An 18,059-nucleotide genomic window follows, 5' to 3' on the forward strand; every position below is an offset into this window, starting at 1 on the left:
AGGTAATGTTTATCACCTTGGCCTTGATGCACCTTCTGTTCTCCGCTTCCATTCAGAAACTCAGGAGAATCTCATCACGTTAAAAAAAGACTTTTGGTTGAGGAATTTGTCTCCCTCTAGCGGCCTGCGCCGGCAGCTCCTCTCAACCTTTCCATACAGTTTATCCAAGAACCAGCAAGACTTTTCCAAAACGGATTTTCTGTTCTAAAGCATCATTCTAAATGTGTGTTTTACTTCAGATTATAACTAATAATACAATTAGTTTCCATAATTACACAGATAATACACAGCTCTGCATAATATCACCAGGTAACTCTGAACCCATTGATTACTGTAACAGTGTCTTCACAGGTCTGACTAAAAAAATAAAAATAAACAAAACAATTGTTGTATTAACCTTTCAGACCCGTCGGGTTTTTGGTTCTGGTCTAATTCCCAGAATTAGAACCAAACATATAGAAATAATTTATGCTCCTCTAATCTGGAATAAACATCCAGAAAACAGCAAATGTGCTGAAACACTGAGCTCCTTAAACTAAAGGCTGTTTAGCTGCCTTTGATTAATAATCACTGGAATTTATTGATTTAATATTACAAATTTTCATCCCTTTCCTGTATTCTGCCAGTGCAGAGCATCCTTTTTATGTTTTCATAATTTAAAACATGTTGAATTTTTCTGTTGCTGAAATGAGCCAAACAAATAAACCTGGCTTACTCTTTTAGATGTTTTCTGGTGTTAGCTCCATATTACTGTCTGCTTATAATTACCTTGTGAATAGTTGATGAGTGCAAAAAGGCAGGCCAAGTATCCCCAGAGGTAATCGTACCATGATTTGAGAACCTGAGGTAAAAATGAACAAATCATATTAAATATTAGTTTATGCTGCGTCTGGAAAAACAGTGTTAGTAAAAAATGCTTCCAGTCTTCAGGGTCAAAGTTCAATCAAAGTATTTTGATAATCTGCTCAACAAATTTCCCCAGAATATTGAACCTAAAAACATTTTAAAACATTTATTCAGGAATCTAAATAATTATTAATTAAACAGCTAAACTCTTGTTGCTCTCAGCAGAAAGGCTGTTTGTTGTGATTCACGTCTGTATGCAGACTGGGGAGTCATGAGCAGCGAAGAAAAACACAACAGAAGACAACAATATAATCTACACGAATAATATAATTATCATTAACAGCAAGTTTAAATTTAACTAAAGTTAAAGCAACAAATTGGTCAAGAAATTCTATTAACCAGTTTATGATATGGAGATTTATTTATGATCCATTAAAATGTTTTTTCAGTCCCATTCGAGTCTCCTGTGGGTCTAACTGGGACCTGAACACTTCCTGCACTGTTTTGGAGATCAGCTGATTTAACTCTTCGCCGTTCCAGCGTTAAATCCTTAAAAGAGCCTGAAAGCAGGAGATTCCTTTAATGAGACAGAACTGAAAGCGGCGGCCGGGCATGTGAAGGCTCAGCCCGTCACGCCCCCCACTGACCGGTTGGAAACGACTCAGCTGTTTGAGGCGGATTCATAAACCAAATGGATTTTTTACAGACGTCGTCACAAGATCCCAAAACAATAGCTGCTGACCGGCAGGACGGGAAGCAACAAGGGACATTTCCCAACGAGAAACAGCAGAGATAAAGGAGAAATGACCTCAACAGGAGAATTTCATTTGGTGATTATGACATGAGATCAGGCTCTGCTTCCTGAAGAGTTTTAACATTTTACAAAAGAAGATGAAATTCTCAACCACAAGCAAAAAAAGTATAAAATTTTCCATATAATTTTAACTTTTAGTTTCAATTTCTCACTGAGAAAACGTTTTTATTTTTCACACTGGAATGAAAGCAATAATGAAGCCAAAACTGCAAAAAAGAAAAAAAAAAGCTTTGTATTTAAGAATAATAATAAAAAAGGTTTTTCTGTAAATCTGTTCTACCCAAAACTCAAGTTGCAGTTTTAGCTTTACCTTTAAATCCTGTAAAATAATCTCCTATTAAGCACCTTTTGCTATCCAAATATTAATCTGTTAATCCAGAAAATGTTCTCCAGATCAGTCCTGCACTGTGCTGATGTTCAGCCAAGCAGAAAGGGATTTTCACAGGATGATGTTAGAAGGATTATTTTCTCCCAGGAACTTTATTCAAAATAAGAAACATTCAGGAACAAAATAAAAAACAAGATAGAAGCATCAATACAATATGTAAGGGCATTATAGAATATGTTATGTCAAGATTAATTTGGAGTTGATGGTTGTATTCTGTGAAGGGCAGATATGATTTGAATGGCTTTAACATTCAAACTCAGCTAATGTCTGAGCTGCGATCATTCCCAGAGTTCACTTTGTTATCATATTCATATTGGTGGTGCAGAAATGTCAGAGGGTTAAATGTGACTCCTATATTATATTTAAATTAGTATAAATGTTATTGTTCAGTTCATGTTTTAGCACAAAAGTTTTACAGCTGAGTTGATGAAAAGCGTCGCATTCGGACCGAGCCGACCTCAGAATTGCTGCTGCAGGTTGTGAGCCTCATGGGATTTCTATTTCCTAAAATCTATTCTGTTCATGTCGCCATCGTTCAGGAGGACTATTGGTGTCGACAATCATGTCCAGACAAAACTATGAGTAAAAACACGCAGAAAAAGCTGCATTTTGGCAGCTTTATCTGCGTGTTTTTACAACTTCAATGAAACCAAAGAAGAAAATTTGTTGTTTTTTCACGTCTCTCCTCCATGAAGCTGTATTGTTGAATCATTTGCACCTATTATAGACTTCAGGTTTGGAGTGAAATGCTATTTGCTACATACACACAGTTTATTTCTGTTTTATGCACATAAGTGTCTTCAAGCAGTCAGCCTTATGAGGTGAGATAAGCATTTTCAGTATTGAAAACTGCAGAGATTTCCATGCCAGAAGTGTGACAGTAACTTTCTTCCTTCTGGACTTTAACTAGGTAGGTGTGGGCTGCTATCAAACTCTCAATTTACACTAATAATGTAATTGAAGCTAATGGCATTTGGAGGGAAATAGAGAGGTACGGTAAATTGGGAAATGAAGTTATGGTTTACAGCGGCTCATGAATAAGCCTTGTGTTGTGCGATACTTTGCCAGCACGTGATAGTCACAAACACAAATATTTGTTGTTAAAATTAGAAGGGAACTGGAGCAGTTTGAGGAAAGCTCACAGCCAACAGATACAAAAAGCTAAAAACAAGATTTACTCAAAGTGGAACAAAGTTAACCACAAAAACAGCAATAATCCTGAAAGGAGGTGAAAACAGGATCCAGGCTGCAGAGGTTCTGGCCTCAAAAGTTTCTTCTTATGAGATTAGGGTTTGTTTTACAGTGAAAAGGACAGAAAATCTCCAGCTTGCCAGAAGCTGGTTGGTCAGCTGCTGCTTCTGTTGTAATTCGGTTCACATGAGCGCTCGGTTGGAGCCATTTCAGTCAGCACGAGCTGCAGTCCCATGTCTGAAATTTGCTTTTTCTTAGCAGGCTGTCCACCCTGCCCGCGCTCCCGCCTCCCGGCCGCTTCCTTTTGTTTGGTTTTCTCTTCTTTCTTTTCTGTTTCTTCTCAAACTTCTGGAAACTAAACCTGAGCCAGCAGGTTGAAGCTGACATGACCTCCGAGAAGGAAAGCAATGGACTCGACAACTATGCCTTTGCGGTGAGTTTAATGCGTTGTTTTTGTTTGATAACTAAAAATGACATATCTGGAAATCTGGGGATGAACTTCTTTACTTATTAGATCTAATTAAACGTGTTGGGTTGGGATTTTTTCTTGTCTTTTCTACTTAATTAAGCTTTACATGCTGTCAACATCTGGAACTGAAGAAAATACAAAAATCAGTTTGTAAATTACCATTTTTCTGCCTTAAAGATGGAAGTAAAAGCCAAAGTACTTTTTTCCCCTCATTGAATTTTCAGGACCCAAGTTCTGCAGGTTCTTTGTTCCTTCACAGCCTCAGGTCTAAACAAATGAAAAATCGAATTTCTGTCAAAAAGAAGAAACATTTGATTTAAATTTTCTGTAATAATTTATGAACTTTGGGGGTGTTTTGTGTCCAAACCTTCACTTCTGCCTCTTTTCTGACGTCTTCCTGTGTCTGTCTGTCGAACTGAAGCTGGAAGGACGTTTCTGTGATCTACAAGAAAAAGAAGAAGACCTGGATTCGTCTATCGATGAAGACACAAACAAACTGGCTTACTGCGTGACAGACGTCCCGCCCTGGTACCTCTCCATCCTCTTAGGCGCTCAGGTTTGTCAGGAAAAGCTTTGAAAGTCGTCAGTTTTCATGCAACATGGAGTCCAGAGTTACATAACAACATAAACAAGAGGCAGGATTTGTTTCAGGCATCAGGTTCTGAGTTTATGTTTCAATAAGTTTAGGGCTGCAACTAACAGTTATGTTAGTAGTAGAATATTCTGATAATAAATTGATTAATCAGATAAAAAAATGTGCCACATTCTGCAGTGTTTTCATTTAACCACTTAACCTTTTTATAGATGCATTGAAAGATGAAAATAATTTTTAAAATAAGAAAATAAACATTTTCTTTCATAAAACTCAACAGTAGTGAAGTAAAGGAGGCATCTGCAGCTAAAAAGGTGAAAAGCTCAGTTTATTCTGCTGGACATCAGAACAGTGTAGGGATGATCTGGTCATTATTTTATGGATCAACTGATCAAAAGTTACTGAATAGGATTTTTTTTACAGAATTTGAACCAGGTGAAGCTAAAACTAGAGAAGTTCTGAGTAGTATTTTTTTTAATATCTTAAAAACAAAATGTCCATATTTTTGCACAGTTTAGGTTTAATTACTGCTCTGATTGTGTTGTTCTTTCAGCAAATGATCATTTTTATAGTCTGTACTCCAGTTAGCAATTAATCGATACTAAATTAAATAAATTTCACTAATTGATTCATCATTATTAATCGTTTCAGTACTAAATGAATTCATGCATTAAAAGTCAAACTGTTTTATCCTCCATGCTTAATTTGAAATGTCCCTCCTGTGTTCCTGTAGCACTGTTTGACTGCCTTTGGCGGCATCATCGCCATCCCCCTCATCCTGTCGCAGGGTCTGTGTCTGCAGCATGACGGCCTCACACAGAGCCGCCTCATCAGCACCATCTTCTTCGTGTCTGGAATCTGCACCTTGCTGCAGGTCACCTTTGGCATCAGGTAGGAACTGATATGAGACGGATCTGATTTCCTGCTTATGACGGACTATTAGCATGGATTTACTGCCTGTGACTGATTTTATTAGTTGTTGTTGATTAAACACAGCAGTTCAACAGGGGAGTGAATCAAAGTGGAATTAGCCAATCGTCTCCATTTCAGGTCTGAGTCGTTTTCAGATGAAATCTGGAGCATTTGAAGAAAAAAAAAAAAGAGGACTTTATGACTTTTTGTACGTTTTGTCAAGCAGTTTTACACTTTTAGGGATCACATTTTTTTAAAATCATGATTAATCGATTATTGAAATAATTGTTAACTAAAGTAGTCATCGATTAATCGCTCACTGAAGTATAGACATAATAAAAAAGGCCTTTTGTTGAAAAACCAACACAGTCAGAGCAGTAATTAAGCCAAAAGAGTAAAACATTGATAAACATTTTGCATTTAAGATAAAACAAACGTCTGTCTGTGAATATTTTCTACCCAGAATTGCAGCTTCAGCTCTGGAAAATAAAGAAAAGATCATTTTCCTTTATGTTTCCATCTCCCGTTCAGCACATTAACTTTTTTTTGTTGAAAAAAAAAACAAACAAAACAAAACAAAAAAAAACACCTCAAGCAAGCTTACAAACCTTTTTGAGAAATTGAGAAAGTTATTTCAAATTTCTCAGTTTTCACCAACCATTTTAACATCATATTTCAAAATGTGCATCAAAAAATATTGATGGAAATGTGACTGCTGACATCTATCAGTCAGGAAACTGTTTCTAAGGCCCAGAGAACCTCAGTCAGAACCACCATCCACACACATGGAAGCTAAACTCAGCTAAGGTCAGAGGTCATGATGGCAATAATGGCCTCCATGGGGGAGTTGTAACATGGTCCTTCTTAGGAATATATTCTGCAGACATTTCTGGAAGGGTTTGGGTCTGTTTCATCTGGTGTGAAACTGGCACCGCTTCCCAGAAACAGAACATCACCTACAGCCAAACATGGTAGTGGCAGTGTCATGGTCTGGGACTGCTTTGCTGCTTTTATATCTGAACAACTTGCTGTTGCTGCTGGAACCATGAATTCTGCTTTCTTGCATAAAATCCTGAAGCAAAACATCCAGTTATCAGTTTGTTGCCTTAAACTCAAACACAGCAGAACAAAGAAGCTGAAACATCCAGTTATCAGCTTCAGGGGTTTTTACTTTTCCACACATTGTCTGAGTGGTTTAGAAATGTTTTTCTGAAACCAGCTTTTTGTATTTCTAAATGTGTTTGATGATCTGAAACATTTCAATGTGCTAGAAAAGCAAAAACTGGAGAAATGTTTGACCTTCTTATGCTCTGTGAACAGAAGTGAGGATCCTGTTAGTTATGCTGAGTTAAGGTGATATTAAACTTGGTGTAAAAACTGTTTTTGTCTTTGAAAACCATAGATTTAAAATGTGATTTCAGCTCTGAGCGCTGCAGCTCAGCCTTCCTGAATCCTGTCGTCACAGCTGGATTAGTCAAGGAATTTCCATCTCATTATGTTCGGAATCTGGTTTCTGCTAAAACCCGCATTCTCCTTGCTTAGCACCACTGATGCTTTCTTGTCCTTTCCTAAACATTCAGGCATGAGCTGGCAGGAAAACATCGCCTTCAACAAGTTCAAGTTTTTCTTTCCCAAAGCAAACGTCTGCAGCCATTTTCTCCTCCAATAACTTCCTGCATGATGCTGATTTACATGCTTCACTGGAACGTCTGATGTGCATTGCAGATAGTGAGCAGCACAGAGACAATCATTAGCAGCTGATTGCTTTAACCTACTTAACCTCGAGTCTGTGTGTCTAATAGGAGAGTCACTCTCTAGCTTCACATGATCTGAATTAACTGTTTACATATGCACCAGATGGAAACTGTATGTTTAAACTTCCTGTTTATGAATAAATCTGAATGATTTCAGATTTTAGTAGCATTTTTCTTACCAGCCCATTAATGACTCGGCCATCTTTGCCTCCAGGCTGCCCATTCTTCAAGGCGGCACGTTCACGCTGCTGGCTCCCTCCATGGCGATGCTGTCCATGCCAGAATTTAGGTGTCCTGCCTGGACCCAAAACGCCAGCTCAGTCAACACGTCGTCCACAGAGTTCATAGAAGTGTGGCAGAGTCGGATGAGAGCTGTAAGTAAACTGTGAGCATTTAACCATTTAAAGTACGGGTTGGACCTCCTGTTTAATTTCCCTCTGGGATCAACAGTATTTTTTAATTGAATTAAACTAACAGCTGGTCACATGACTCCACCGGGTTTTACCTCCAAATTTAGCAAACAAAGAGAAACCAAACACTTTTTGTAGTGTTCTGAAAAATAAATTGGGTTTAGCACAAGCCATGGCAGCTGTGCACAGAAATGCTGGAGGTTTTAGCAACATGCCTCAGTGACAATGTTGTGATGTTTGGAACTCAAAGATTAACATCAATATTTGAGTTATTCAGCCTGTCATAAGAAAAAAAAGGGAATTCATTTTTGAAAGTCACATTTTCACTGTTATTTATGCATTTCTAAATGTCACAGTTTTCAAACTTTATAGCCCATTTAGCTCCAGTGAGCAAGCTAAATTATTAGTTTGAGGTTAAATATTATAGCTCCATACAAATACATTTAGCTTGCTGGCTAAATATTTAGATATCTAAATAATTAGCCAGCAGGCTAAATATGCAGTTTAACCACAAAATATTTAGCTACTTAGCTAAATATTCAAGTTGGAACTAATATTTAGCTCCAAACTAAACATGTTTAGTTAGCAAGCTAAATATATATTAAAACTTTGACTGTTTTCTTAGTCTCAATGAATTATATTTTTTTATTAAAGTGTTGCAATCATTGTTTTGTTTTTTGTTGTTGTTGACTTTCGTCGTTGTGATTATTTTATGTATTTTTGAGGTTTTAATTTCAGCAATAACCAGCCAATGTGCTATCAGATAGAAATAAAAACTCTTAAATTATATAATTTCACTTAGAATCGTTTTATATATATTTATAGACTAAAACTATCCTAACAAAATGTCTTAAATAACGAGGTGGGGAACTGTTGTGTCTCTACTGTTCATTTCGGTCTTAGCACAGGTTCACGACACTCCCTCTTGTGGCAGACAAGAGTATTACAAAAACAAAGACGAAAGTGAATCACATATTTAGAATATTTTATTCTTAGAAAATAAAACATCAGATTTTTTCCTCCTTTTTTCAAATTAAGTTTCCGTTGCTTGTCTGTAACTGAATGAGTATAATGATTGATGCCTACCAGTTGTGATGTTTCTGACTCTAGCTGCAGGGCTCCATTATTGTGGGCTCCATCTTCCAGGTGTTTGTTGGATTTTCTGGCCTCATCGGCCTCTTCATGCGCTTCATTGGACCTCTCACCATTGCTCCCACTATTGCTCTTATTGGTCTGTCGCTGTTTGATTCAGCTGGGAGCAGTGCTGGAAACCACTGGGGCATCTCTTCAATGTAATTCTTTGGACTATTTTGTATTTTTACACAAGAAAAAAAACACCAAACAGTGTTTATGTCTTTGAGGAAATCTGTTTCTAAATCTGGTTCTTTTTCAAATTCAACAAGATTAAAAAATGTCAATGCCTTCTTCTTAATGATAATCCTTATGCAAAGAAAGACTGTTATAGTTTCTGTTCAGAATCTGTTTTCTCCATCTTCTGTTTAAATTTCAGACTAATTTTCCTTCTGTCTGCCTCTGACAGGACCACAGCCCTGATCATCCTGTTTTCACAGTACCTCCGTCACATAGCCATGCCCTTTCCTACATACAGCAAGGATAAAAAGCTTCACACTTCTCGAGTCTGCATCTTTCAAATTCTCCCTGTATGTAACTGAAGAAGTGATTTATGTTTTATAAATAGAGTAAATTGTGACAGTTTTGTTGTTGTTGCCCGTTTCGATTCTCAGGTCTTGTTGGGAATCACAGTTTCTTGGCTCATTTGTTACATCTTGACGACGTATAATGTTCTTCCTGCTGAACCAGGGCAGTACGGTTACCTCGCACGCACAGACCTAAAAGGAGAAGTAATCAGCCAAGCTCCCTGGTTTACCTTCCCATACCCAGGTAAGATGCTGCAGTATCAGACATTAAGATTATATCGGATTTTGTCAGAGTCTGAATATATATCAAAGTCATGGAAAATGGAGATGTGTCTATTTAAAGCCAGAGGAGATTTGTGCGACTGTAAAAAAATTGAGGCCTTGACATCATTTCGCATTTTTTTCACATAATAATGCAACATTTATATTATGCAATTTATGTAAAAACTAACAAATCTGTTACAGGATGTAATGCAAATATGAAAAAGCTGCAACAGCCTGGTTGTATTTCCCAAAACACATTTTTCACTTTCAGGCTAAAGATATTTTAATCTGGCAAACGAGCCTTATTCAAAGGCATTATTTTAATTCTGAATATAACTGTATGCAAAAAGCATCAAACGGAGACGATCTAGGAAAACAGTGACATCATAAAAACTGGACGTTATAAAAAGACGAGACAGAAACTCACTGGGTTTAGTTTGTTGACTAGAGTAACAAATGAACAGCAATTATCTGGATAATTAGCGTAGCTATTATGAAAACGGGGTTTATTTTCACCACATTATTCATTCATTTATTAATGTCACAGTTTGACACCAAATATTAAATCTGCAAAATAAATATTTAGCTATAAGCTACATTTTTAGCTAACATGCCAATGCGAGCTTACCCTTAACCGGAAGTGGACTGCTAAAAACAAAAGCTGGCTCTTACGATCCTCCATGTAAACTCCTGATAACTAGACTGCGTTACTACAGGCTAATTCTCTGTTCGCTGACATTTTCTGTTTCATTTTGCCTTAAACCAAACCCAGGACAGTGGGGGAAGCCCACGGTGAGCCTAGCCGGCGTGGTGGGGATCCTGGCCGGGGTGATCTCCTCCATGATCGAGTCTGTTGGGGATTATCACGCATGCGCAAGATTATCTGGAGCTCCGCCGCCACCGAGACACGCCATCAACCGCGGCATAGGCATCGAGGGAATCGGCTGCCTGCTGGCTGGAGCGTGGGGAACCGGAAACGGAACCACTTCCTACAGCGAGAACGTCGGCGCGCTCGGTATCACCAAGGTAACAGCCTTCTCCATGCGACCGCATCAGATTGAAAGAGCAAACAGTTCAGCAGGATCTCCTGACTCTGCAGGTCGGGAGCCGCGTGGTCATAGTGGCCAGCGGGGTGTTCATGGTTGCCATGGGGATACTTGGTAAAATGGGTGCAGTATTTGCCACCATCCCCTCTCCGGTGATTGGAGGCATGTTCATGGTCATGTTTGGTGTCATCTGTGCAGCAGGAGTCTCTAATTTGCAGGTAAACACCTTAAGCTAAAACAGGGAAGTTTCCTGAAAGCTTCTAAAAGATTTACGATCCTGTTCTGACTGGAAGATTTCTGCTCATGTTTTCAGTACGCAGACATGAATTCATCTAGAAATATCTTCATTTTTGGCTTCTCCATGTTCTCTGGTTTGGTCATTCCCAACTGGATATTAAAGAATCCCAAAGCTATTGCTACAGGTACATAATCAGTTTGTGTTACTTTGTTAATGAACTTTTAAAAAGCATCAGTCCGTCGTTTCCAGGTGTGGTAGAGTTCGACCAGATGCTGCAGGTTCTTCTGACAACCAGCATGTTTGTCGGCGGTTTCTTCGGCTTCGTGTTGGACAACACCGTCCCAGGTGCTCTCACACATCAACACGACCTCAGTGACATAGTAGGGCATAGGGCTTTCTGCCCAGGGCTGCACAGCATGGGAAGGCAGTGGGGGGCCACAAGGCCAAAAATAATAATATTTTGAGTAACAAAAGTGTTTTCAGAAGAAAATGTTGTTGGTCTAAATGTTGTTGCTCTTCCTGTGTTTTTAGAAATATTGACTGTGTTTTCTTGGTTTTCTGCAGGATCGAAGCAGGAGCGCGGCATCCTGGCCTGGAACAAAGCTCATGAAGACGATTCATGTGAAACTCTGGAGACCGGAGAGGTTTACAACCTCCCATTTGGCCTGACCTCCTACCTGTCCTCGTTCTCCTGGCTGCGCTACGTCCCGTTCTGCCCGCCGGGCCTGTCCAGCTCCCTGGATCCCAAGCAGCCGCTGGGAACTCCAGACCCGGGCCAGATCATGATCGGAGTTGGGTTGTGAGCCACGGTTTCATGTCACGGTGCCGTCATTTGGGATTTTCCAAACACACCCCCACCAGAGGCAGCTCAGGTTCTGTAACATCTCAGAGACAGTGTACTGTAGCAACAGTGTTTGGATCTTATAATAATTCATCTTTCATTTCGCAGCATGTTTGGACTGCTACATTGATTTTTAAATGAGATCAAGTGGGGAATTCAGAAAATAAGGACATGAAGGAGTAAGAAAGTAATCTCTTCCATTTCTTAGAAATAAAAAGGCGACTGCAGAGCTAAGATACTTTGACTGGACAAAGTTTAGAAATATGCAACAGCAGGCGAATGCAACCCATATCCGACAGCAGGATGTGGGTCGTTATTATCATTTACATCCAGATTTACCGTCTGGCTTCTTCTGCTGCTGCATTATGACACACGTTCACATCAATAACGTAAAAGTCAGATAAAATGTGACGTGAGCCTTCAGACAGCAGACTGTGAAAACTATCTGATACCATTTAGTTTACATATGGAAGTGGAACCGATCAGTTTTTCAAAGGGGGTGAAAAAATTGGAATTGGGAAGTCCAGACTGGAGTACAAAAAAATAAAAAAATCCATCCATCCATCTTCTTCCGCTTATCCGAGGTCGGGTCGCGGGGGTAGCAGCTTCAGAAGGGAGGCCCAGACTTCCCTCTCCCCGGCCACTTCTTCTAGCTCTTCCGGGGGAATCCCGAGGCGTTCCCAGGCCAGCCGAGAGACATAGTCCCTCCAGTGTGTCCTGGGTCTTATAAAATAAAAAAATAAAAATCTGATTTGGGTCGTATTTGCCTGCTGTTGAACGCAGTCTAGGCTGATTGTCATGAACCTCCAAGACTCGAAGTCCTGATGTTTTGTTTCTGATCTTTTTCATGCAGGCTACAAAGCAAAAACTGAATTTAAAAAAATCTTTGGCAGGATTTGTAAAAATGTAAACGTAACTGTTTCTGCTTCTCACCTTTTACCAGTGAACAGGAACTGGTAAAAGAGGAGTGAAACATGTCTGCTGATCTGCTGCTGCTGGATACATTTTTGGAAAGATATTTAATGCAGTGGTGCTTTGCTTTGAAATCCAAGATGATTTATTATTTACAGTGGATCCTTAATGACAAGAGATTAAAATTAATCCAACATAGACACTCTTATTAAAGTTTTCAGATATTTTTCACTCATATTTGCATATCATTTTCACTCTGTTGTGTTGTGACTCATTTAAAGTTGTTCTGTTTTCGGTCTCAGATGTCAGTTACATGCAGGTGCTAGTAAATCAAATATCCGATGTAAATACGATGTAAATATGGGATTTCACAGTTTGATCGTCTTTTGCTGAGAATATTTCAGTAATTTCTTCATTTTGATTTCGGTTCAGTTCATTTCTGATTCTCATTTCTTTCAGTTGCAACATCTAATATTGAATTTTTAAAGTGATGTACATTAAACTTAAACATTGAACCCAAAACGTGGGTCGGTGCTCAGTTTGTCCGTGCCAGGTCTCTTTTTATAGCTTTGTATAAACCAACAAAAGATTCTCCCCACATTCCTCTTTGGTGAACAGAAGCAGCGCTGATCATCTTCTGGGTTGTGTACACCAAAGTCATCAAGATTCGCTCAAAATCCTCCTGATGCAGCGAAGCGCTGTGCTCTGACAGCTCAGCTATGAGCCCAAACACGTCCGTTAGCTTCTTGGGAAAGATTTCCTCACAGATGAAGTTCAGATTTCTGGTCTGATGGAGCGAAGAAAGTTCAGCGTCGTCGACAGAAAACTCCCCACTGGGCTCAAAACGTACGCCGGCCATCAGGATCTGTTACACAGAGAGAAGAATGGGCAAAAATGCACATTCAAAGATACTTCTGGGTCACATTTATTTTATTCACCTCATATAACAAATGGACATCATTCATGGTTTTGTAGAACGTTGGATTTCCAGCTGCTGAAGATCCTCTTTTCACTTTGGCTGCAGCAGGAAACAGAACTTTGTGCAAATATATAAAAAGAAAACAGGCACAAGAATGATTTAAATAAGCTTAGCTTCACTATCAACTTTACTTCTATATGCACATGTTCAGGATTAATGCTGCAAACTCTCAGAAGCAGGTAAATCTTTGTGTCAAATGAAAAAACGACTTTATCTTTAATGGAGGGTTGCTGCTCTGCTGCACCTCATGAGCTTCAAACTCTGACCTCTGACCTTACAGACAAATTCTGTCTGCAGACACTAAACCTCAAAGGTAGAAGGAGAATCAAAGGAGGAGCAACACATGGAAAATATTACATGTTTAAATCCAAATGATTTCAACATGCAACGTATGGTTTAAGTTTCCCCAACTTTACGTTGCAGAACGATCACAACAGGATGTGTGCAGCAACGGAAACGATTTAAGATTTAATCCTGTAGTTTAAAATAAGAGGAGCCAATCTGCTGCTGTGGTTCTTCACATTTTATAAAGTGCAAAGCAAAGATTCATAAAAAAGATCAACGGATTAGATTAAATAATATGGTACAGGATTCAAAACTGATTTGGGAAAGGATCAGTTTCTTTATAATAATCTTAATTAGTCTAAGCTCAACAAGGATAAAAAAGTGAACAGCATTAATAGTCTGACGAAGAAGTCAACTCTTTTTTCTCAGTATTCTCTCTTACATCACTTTTATTTGAACACTTTTTCCTGTAGTGGTTCATAAATGTTTCAGCAGATCAATGAAACGTCACATAATGGATACAAATCAAAGCTCTCATTTTAAAGACGGCCAAGTGATAGAGATTGGGATCCAGCTTTTATTTTGGTAGTTCACTTCCTCTTATCAGCAAGTGGGTTTGCGTGTCAGTTAAATATTTAGTTAGAAGCTGTTCTGCTCATGGATCTCCTGTAACGTTTCTGTTTTCATTATTAAACCTTAAGCAATGATCATCAAACTCCTGGTCCAACTTTAAAAATCACGTAACACGATCCGCTCAGCCTTCCTATTATCATCTCGTCTGAATTAACAGATATGAATCAAAAATGTCAATTTCCAGATTCCCAAACTGCTTCTTACACTGGGTCAGTGGCAGAAGTTTGAATTTTGGAGTCTGAGCTTGACGCCTGGTTCATCACAAGTCAGAATTTATTCTATTTTTTAAGAGTCAATAAAATTTTTGCTACTTATTATTCACAGTAATGAAGAAAATACTTTATGTTGCCATATGTTTAAAAGATTATTTAGTCCAAGGCTTTTATATTTGGAGGATGATGAAAGAAACTGAAACGGTCTTGGATCCATGTTGTTTTCTGGCTTTGCTGCTGTAAAGCATACTTTAAAATACAATATGAGCAGCCATGATGAAGATCATAAACTGGAATGGCGTTCATAAATCTCTCTAAATGGTGGGCACCATCACATGCCTGGCCGCCACGCCTGGCTGCAGGCGATTATGTGGAAAACGTCAGAATGTCCCAGAGTCGCAGACTGAACTCAGATGTTCAGCAGCTGAAAATTCACCAGGATTTACTGACTGACTTTCCTTCATAACATTTTACGTCCCATCAGTTACAGTTGTTGTCAGTGGCTTTGGTGCATTACTCACATCACTATTGACTCAGACTGGAACTTTCATTTTGATTAATTAGTTACATCAATTTTAACACGGTAAGCATTCTACCACGATTAATCACTCTTTTCCCCTTTTACATGCTTAAGTTCTGACTGGAACTTTTGTATTTGCGTGTTTCTGGAACGCCTGTAAATCTGACGCACAAGTGCTAACAACAGCAAAGACGACAAAGCCACTTCTCTTGGCCCTCTGAGGGTTAATTAAACTATTGTTGTGCTAAAATCAGTTTTACTGTCAGTCCTGCACTTTACATTTTATATTTATATTCATATTTTATACTGTATTTTATTTTATTCTGGAGTAACCTCACAACATTGGAAGCTCAAAACATTGTCCTGAGCCGTATGCAATGAAATTTCGTTCTGTATTCACCCTGTGCATGCAAAATGACAACAAAGTCAGTCTAAGTCTAAGTCTAAGTCTAAGTTAGCCTATCAGCAAAACTGTTCAAGCTTAAAATTGCATCTCAATGCTAAACATGTATGTATATACAGTATATATACAGTATATATTTTAATTAAAAAGATATAAAATCAGATATAAAATTTAGAACAACAACAACATACATTTTTTGCTATTATTAATAGCTGAGCAACAATCCATCTTACCTCTCGTCTGGGACTTGGTGACCCCGGTCCTGATGAAGCAGTAGAAAAGTCCAAACATCACTATTCTCCAGGAAACCATGGCAACCGTATCTAACTGAGGATGGAAACCAGGCTGAAGTTTGTCTTGGTGAAGACTCCGTGTCCTCTGCTTTGGTTTGCCTCCTGGTTTTATTTCACTATGTGTCTCTGCGTCCTCTGGTTGTCTTTGTCTCCTGTGTCTCTGTCTTCTGGTTTGGTTTGTCCCTGCAGCTCCAGTCCAGCAGCTCCGTGTTTCACCATCCAGTAAACTTTCTTCACTGCTGTCCTCAGACTCTCTTTCTCTCTTCCCTCCCCTGAACATCTGATTTCTCTATTTTGTGTTTCTGCAGCTGCATTTAAACGTGAGGATGGTTTCAGGTTCACACTCCTGCTTCTGGTTTATTTTGGTAACTTTTGTGCCACACTTTCCTTTTCCTCTGGATAAAAAATTAATGTTGTATTTAACATCCTGTAGTGAAAAAGAAAGATAAAAATGTCTAAAATGTTACTTTCAGCTTCTGTTTGCATGTAAGAAACTTAGGAAAGTCTTGGAAAAGTATCCTCAGCCCTTTAAGGGAGTTTTATGAAACAGACCAACACAAAGTGTGTATGTATGTGAAGTTGAAGGAAAATTATTCATACGTTTAACATTTTTGGTTGCCGTGACTACAGATCTTTAAATTCAACCCATTTACCAAGTTACCCAAATATGTTTAACAAATAAAAATCTGGAAAAAGCTGGAACCAAAAGTTTACATATGGATTATATATATACATAAAATTAATAAAACAATGTTAAGTTGCACAAAATTCGAGACCAAACTTCAGCTTTAGAAGAGAACAAACAGCTTTAATTAACATTTGCAAATGGAGAAAACATACAAAGCTCACATCTCGGTGAGAATCGGATGAGTTCTGACTTGGGGCTGAACGTCCCCTCATTTACATAGGTTACATCACACATTACTTAGCCACACCCCCTGGCTCAAGTGTCAGGTAAAAATCTATACGTTACTTATCTGTCAGTTCCAGTGGAGCAGAGTTGCATACACATTCACAGCTCAACGTAAGGCATTTCTCCAAAAAGGCCTCTCTGCTGATGGCTAAACAGATACTAGAAACTGAATTTCTACAATCTAGGCTTATCACCTTAGCCATGTCTAACATGTCTAACCGCTGAACAGCCTGTTCTTCATTTATCTGAAGAGGGTCAGAAGAGCATATGTCCTGTTGAGCTGCAACTGAGTGCAAACCTTTAATAAAAACATCATAAAGTGTACATTCAAATTTATTTAAACATTGTTACTAAATTTTTCCTTCACAACAATCTCTGTCTGGAGTTAAATCAGTAGAAACTTTTCTTTTTCAGGTCAATTAGAATCAACAAAAAGCCAGAAAACCTACCAAGATTTTTTTTTGTAACTTTCTTTGAATTCAGAAGTTTACATCCAGTCTCAGACTGTACGACTTGGATCAAACCTTTAGGGTTTTCTTCCACAAACCTCTGACAAGTTAGCAAACACACCTGAGTTAATTAGAGTCTCACCTGCATGTGTGTGTGTGTGTGTGTGTGTGTGTGTGTGTGTGTGTGTGCCTTAAGGCTACACACACCTGGAACCCTCTGCTTCCTGGTGTGATGAAAACGTCAGCAGAGATCCAGAGAATCTGGGAGCTGCTCCAGTCTGGTTCATCCTGGGAACAATTTCCAGATTCTTGAAGTTCATCTGTTCAACCATATACATGATAGGAACGTCCAACCATCATGGCGTTCAGGAAGGAGACGGGTTCTGGTCCAAAATGTGCAGATTGAACCCAGAACAAAAGTCAGCGACTTTGAGACAAAATCATTATCCACAGTGAAACTGTCTGGTTCTGACATAACCGAAAGGCCGATCAACTTTACTTTCTTTCAACAGCAGCTGTTTTACTCTTTCATAAACACTGGATGTCAAAATGCTTTATTGAAATTAAGACAAACCAGCATCAAACATAAAACATGGAACAGAAAATAAATAATAACAATAATTGTTAGGCAGCTACAGTAAATTATAAGTGCACACAAAAACAAATTAGAAAATACCAGACAAACAATAAAAACACATTAATATTCTGGAAAGCTGGAGCACTTGAACAAATTAGCCAAAAAACAAATAAATACACATAATAGTTAATTTATTATTAAATCTAAAAGTAAATACAGTAATGACGAACATAAAAACAAATTAAATATATTTTTGTATATTTTTCAGCTGATCAAAGCATGACTGAAACAGAATTACGTCTCTTAAATTACGCTAGTTATTGCCCATAATTAGAAAAATGAAGCCAAAAACCTCATACAGAGAAATTTTAGTTATTATTTCAACTTATTTGATGCCTGAGAATCAAAACATTTGCAGAACCCAGACAGCCGCTTCGTTCACCGTTTAGCACAACTTCTC

General features: G+C 38.4%; 2 protein-coding genes and 1 long non-coding RNA gene across 3 annotated transcripts; 1 reads left to right on the forward strand and 2 right to left on the reverse strand.

The window, feature by feature from the left end:
* Positions 1-768: 768 nt before the first annotated feature.
* Positions 769-4,152, reverse strand: LOC114150333 (uncharacterized). The gene is made up of 3 exons (XR_003596724.1): positions 4,076-4,152; positions 3,868-3,975; positions 769-841 (listed from the first exon to the last, which is right to left on the reverse strand). It is a non-coding gene; the product is annotated as an uncharacterized LOC114150333 (long non-coding RNA).
* Positions 3,225-11,967, forward strand: slc23a4 (solute carrier family 23 member 4). The gene is made up of 12 exons (XM_028026665.1): positions 3,225-3,672; positions 4,130-4,264; positions 5,034-5,191; positions 7,181-7,340; positions 8,487-8,668; positions 8,917-9,037; positions 9,122-9,278; positions 10,071-10,324; positions 10,398-10,562; positions 10,658-10,766; positions 10,832-10,927; positions 11,147-11,967. Exons 1-12 carry the CDS (start codon positions 3,625-3,627, stop codon positions 11,383-11,385), a joined length of 1,824 nt encoding a protein of 607 aa, XP_027882466.1. The 5' UTR covers positions 3,225-3,624; the 3' UTR covers positions 11,386-11,967.
* A 638-nt stretch (positions 11,968-12,605) lies between these two features.
* Positions 12,606-15,944, reverse strand: LOC114150324 (protein FAM180A-like). Its single transcript, XM_028026677.1, has 3 exons — positions 15,601-15,944; positions 13,274-13,371; positions 12,606-13,200 (listed from the first exon to the last, which is right to left on the reverse strand). Exons 1-3 carry the CDS (start codon positions 15,938-15,940, stop codon positions 12,871-12,873), a joined length of 768 nt encoding a protein of 255 aa, XP_027882478.1. The 5' UTR covers positions 15,941-15,944; the 3' UTR covers positions 12,606-12,870.
* Between the last annotated feature and the right edge of the window lie 2,115 nt (positions 15,945-18,059).

The sequence above is a fragment of the Xiphophorus couchianus genome, chromosome 2 (genome assembly GCF_001444195.1).
Source record: "Xiphophorus couchianus chromosome 2, X_couchianus-1.0, whole genome shotgun sequence".
Lineage (NCBI taxonomy): Eukaryota > Metazoa > Chordata > Actinopteri > Cyprinodontiformes > Poeciliidae > Xiphophorus > Xiphophorus couchianus.

Coding starts and splice junctions, on each gene's coding strand:
- slc23a4 (XM_028026665.1), top strand. CDS start 3,625: ATGACCTCCGAGAAGGAAAGCAATGGACTCGACAACTATGCCTTTGCG. Junction 7,341..8,486: donor GGCAGAGTCGGATGAGAGCT/GTAAGTAAACTG, acceptor TTCTGACTCTAG/CTGCAGGGCTCCATTATTGT. Junction 9,038..9,121: donor GCATCTTTCAAATTCTCCCT/GTATGTAACTGA, acceptor TTCGATTCTCAG/GTCTTGTTGGGAATCACAGT.
- LOC114150324 (XM_028026677.1), bottom strand. CDS start 15,940: ATGTTCAGGGGAGGGAAGAGAGAAAGAGAGTCTGAGGACAGCAGTGAA. Junction 13,372..15,600: donor CACCAAGTCCCAGACGAGAG/GTAAGATGGATT, acceptor ATTTGCACAAAG/TTCTGTTTCCTGCTGCAGCC. Junction 13,201..13,273: donor ATGTCCATTTGTTATATGAG/GTGAATAAAATA, acceptor TCTGTGTAACAG/ATCCTGATGGCCGGCGTACG.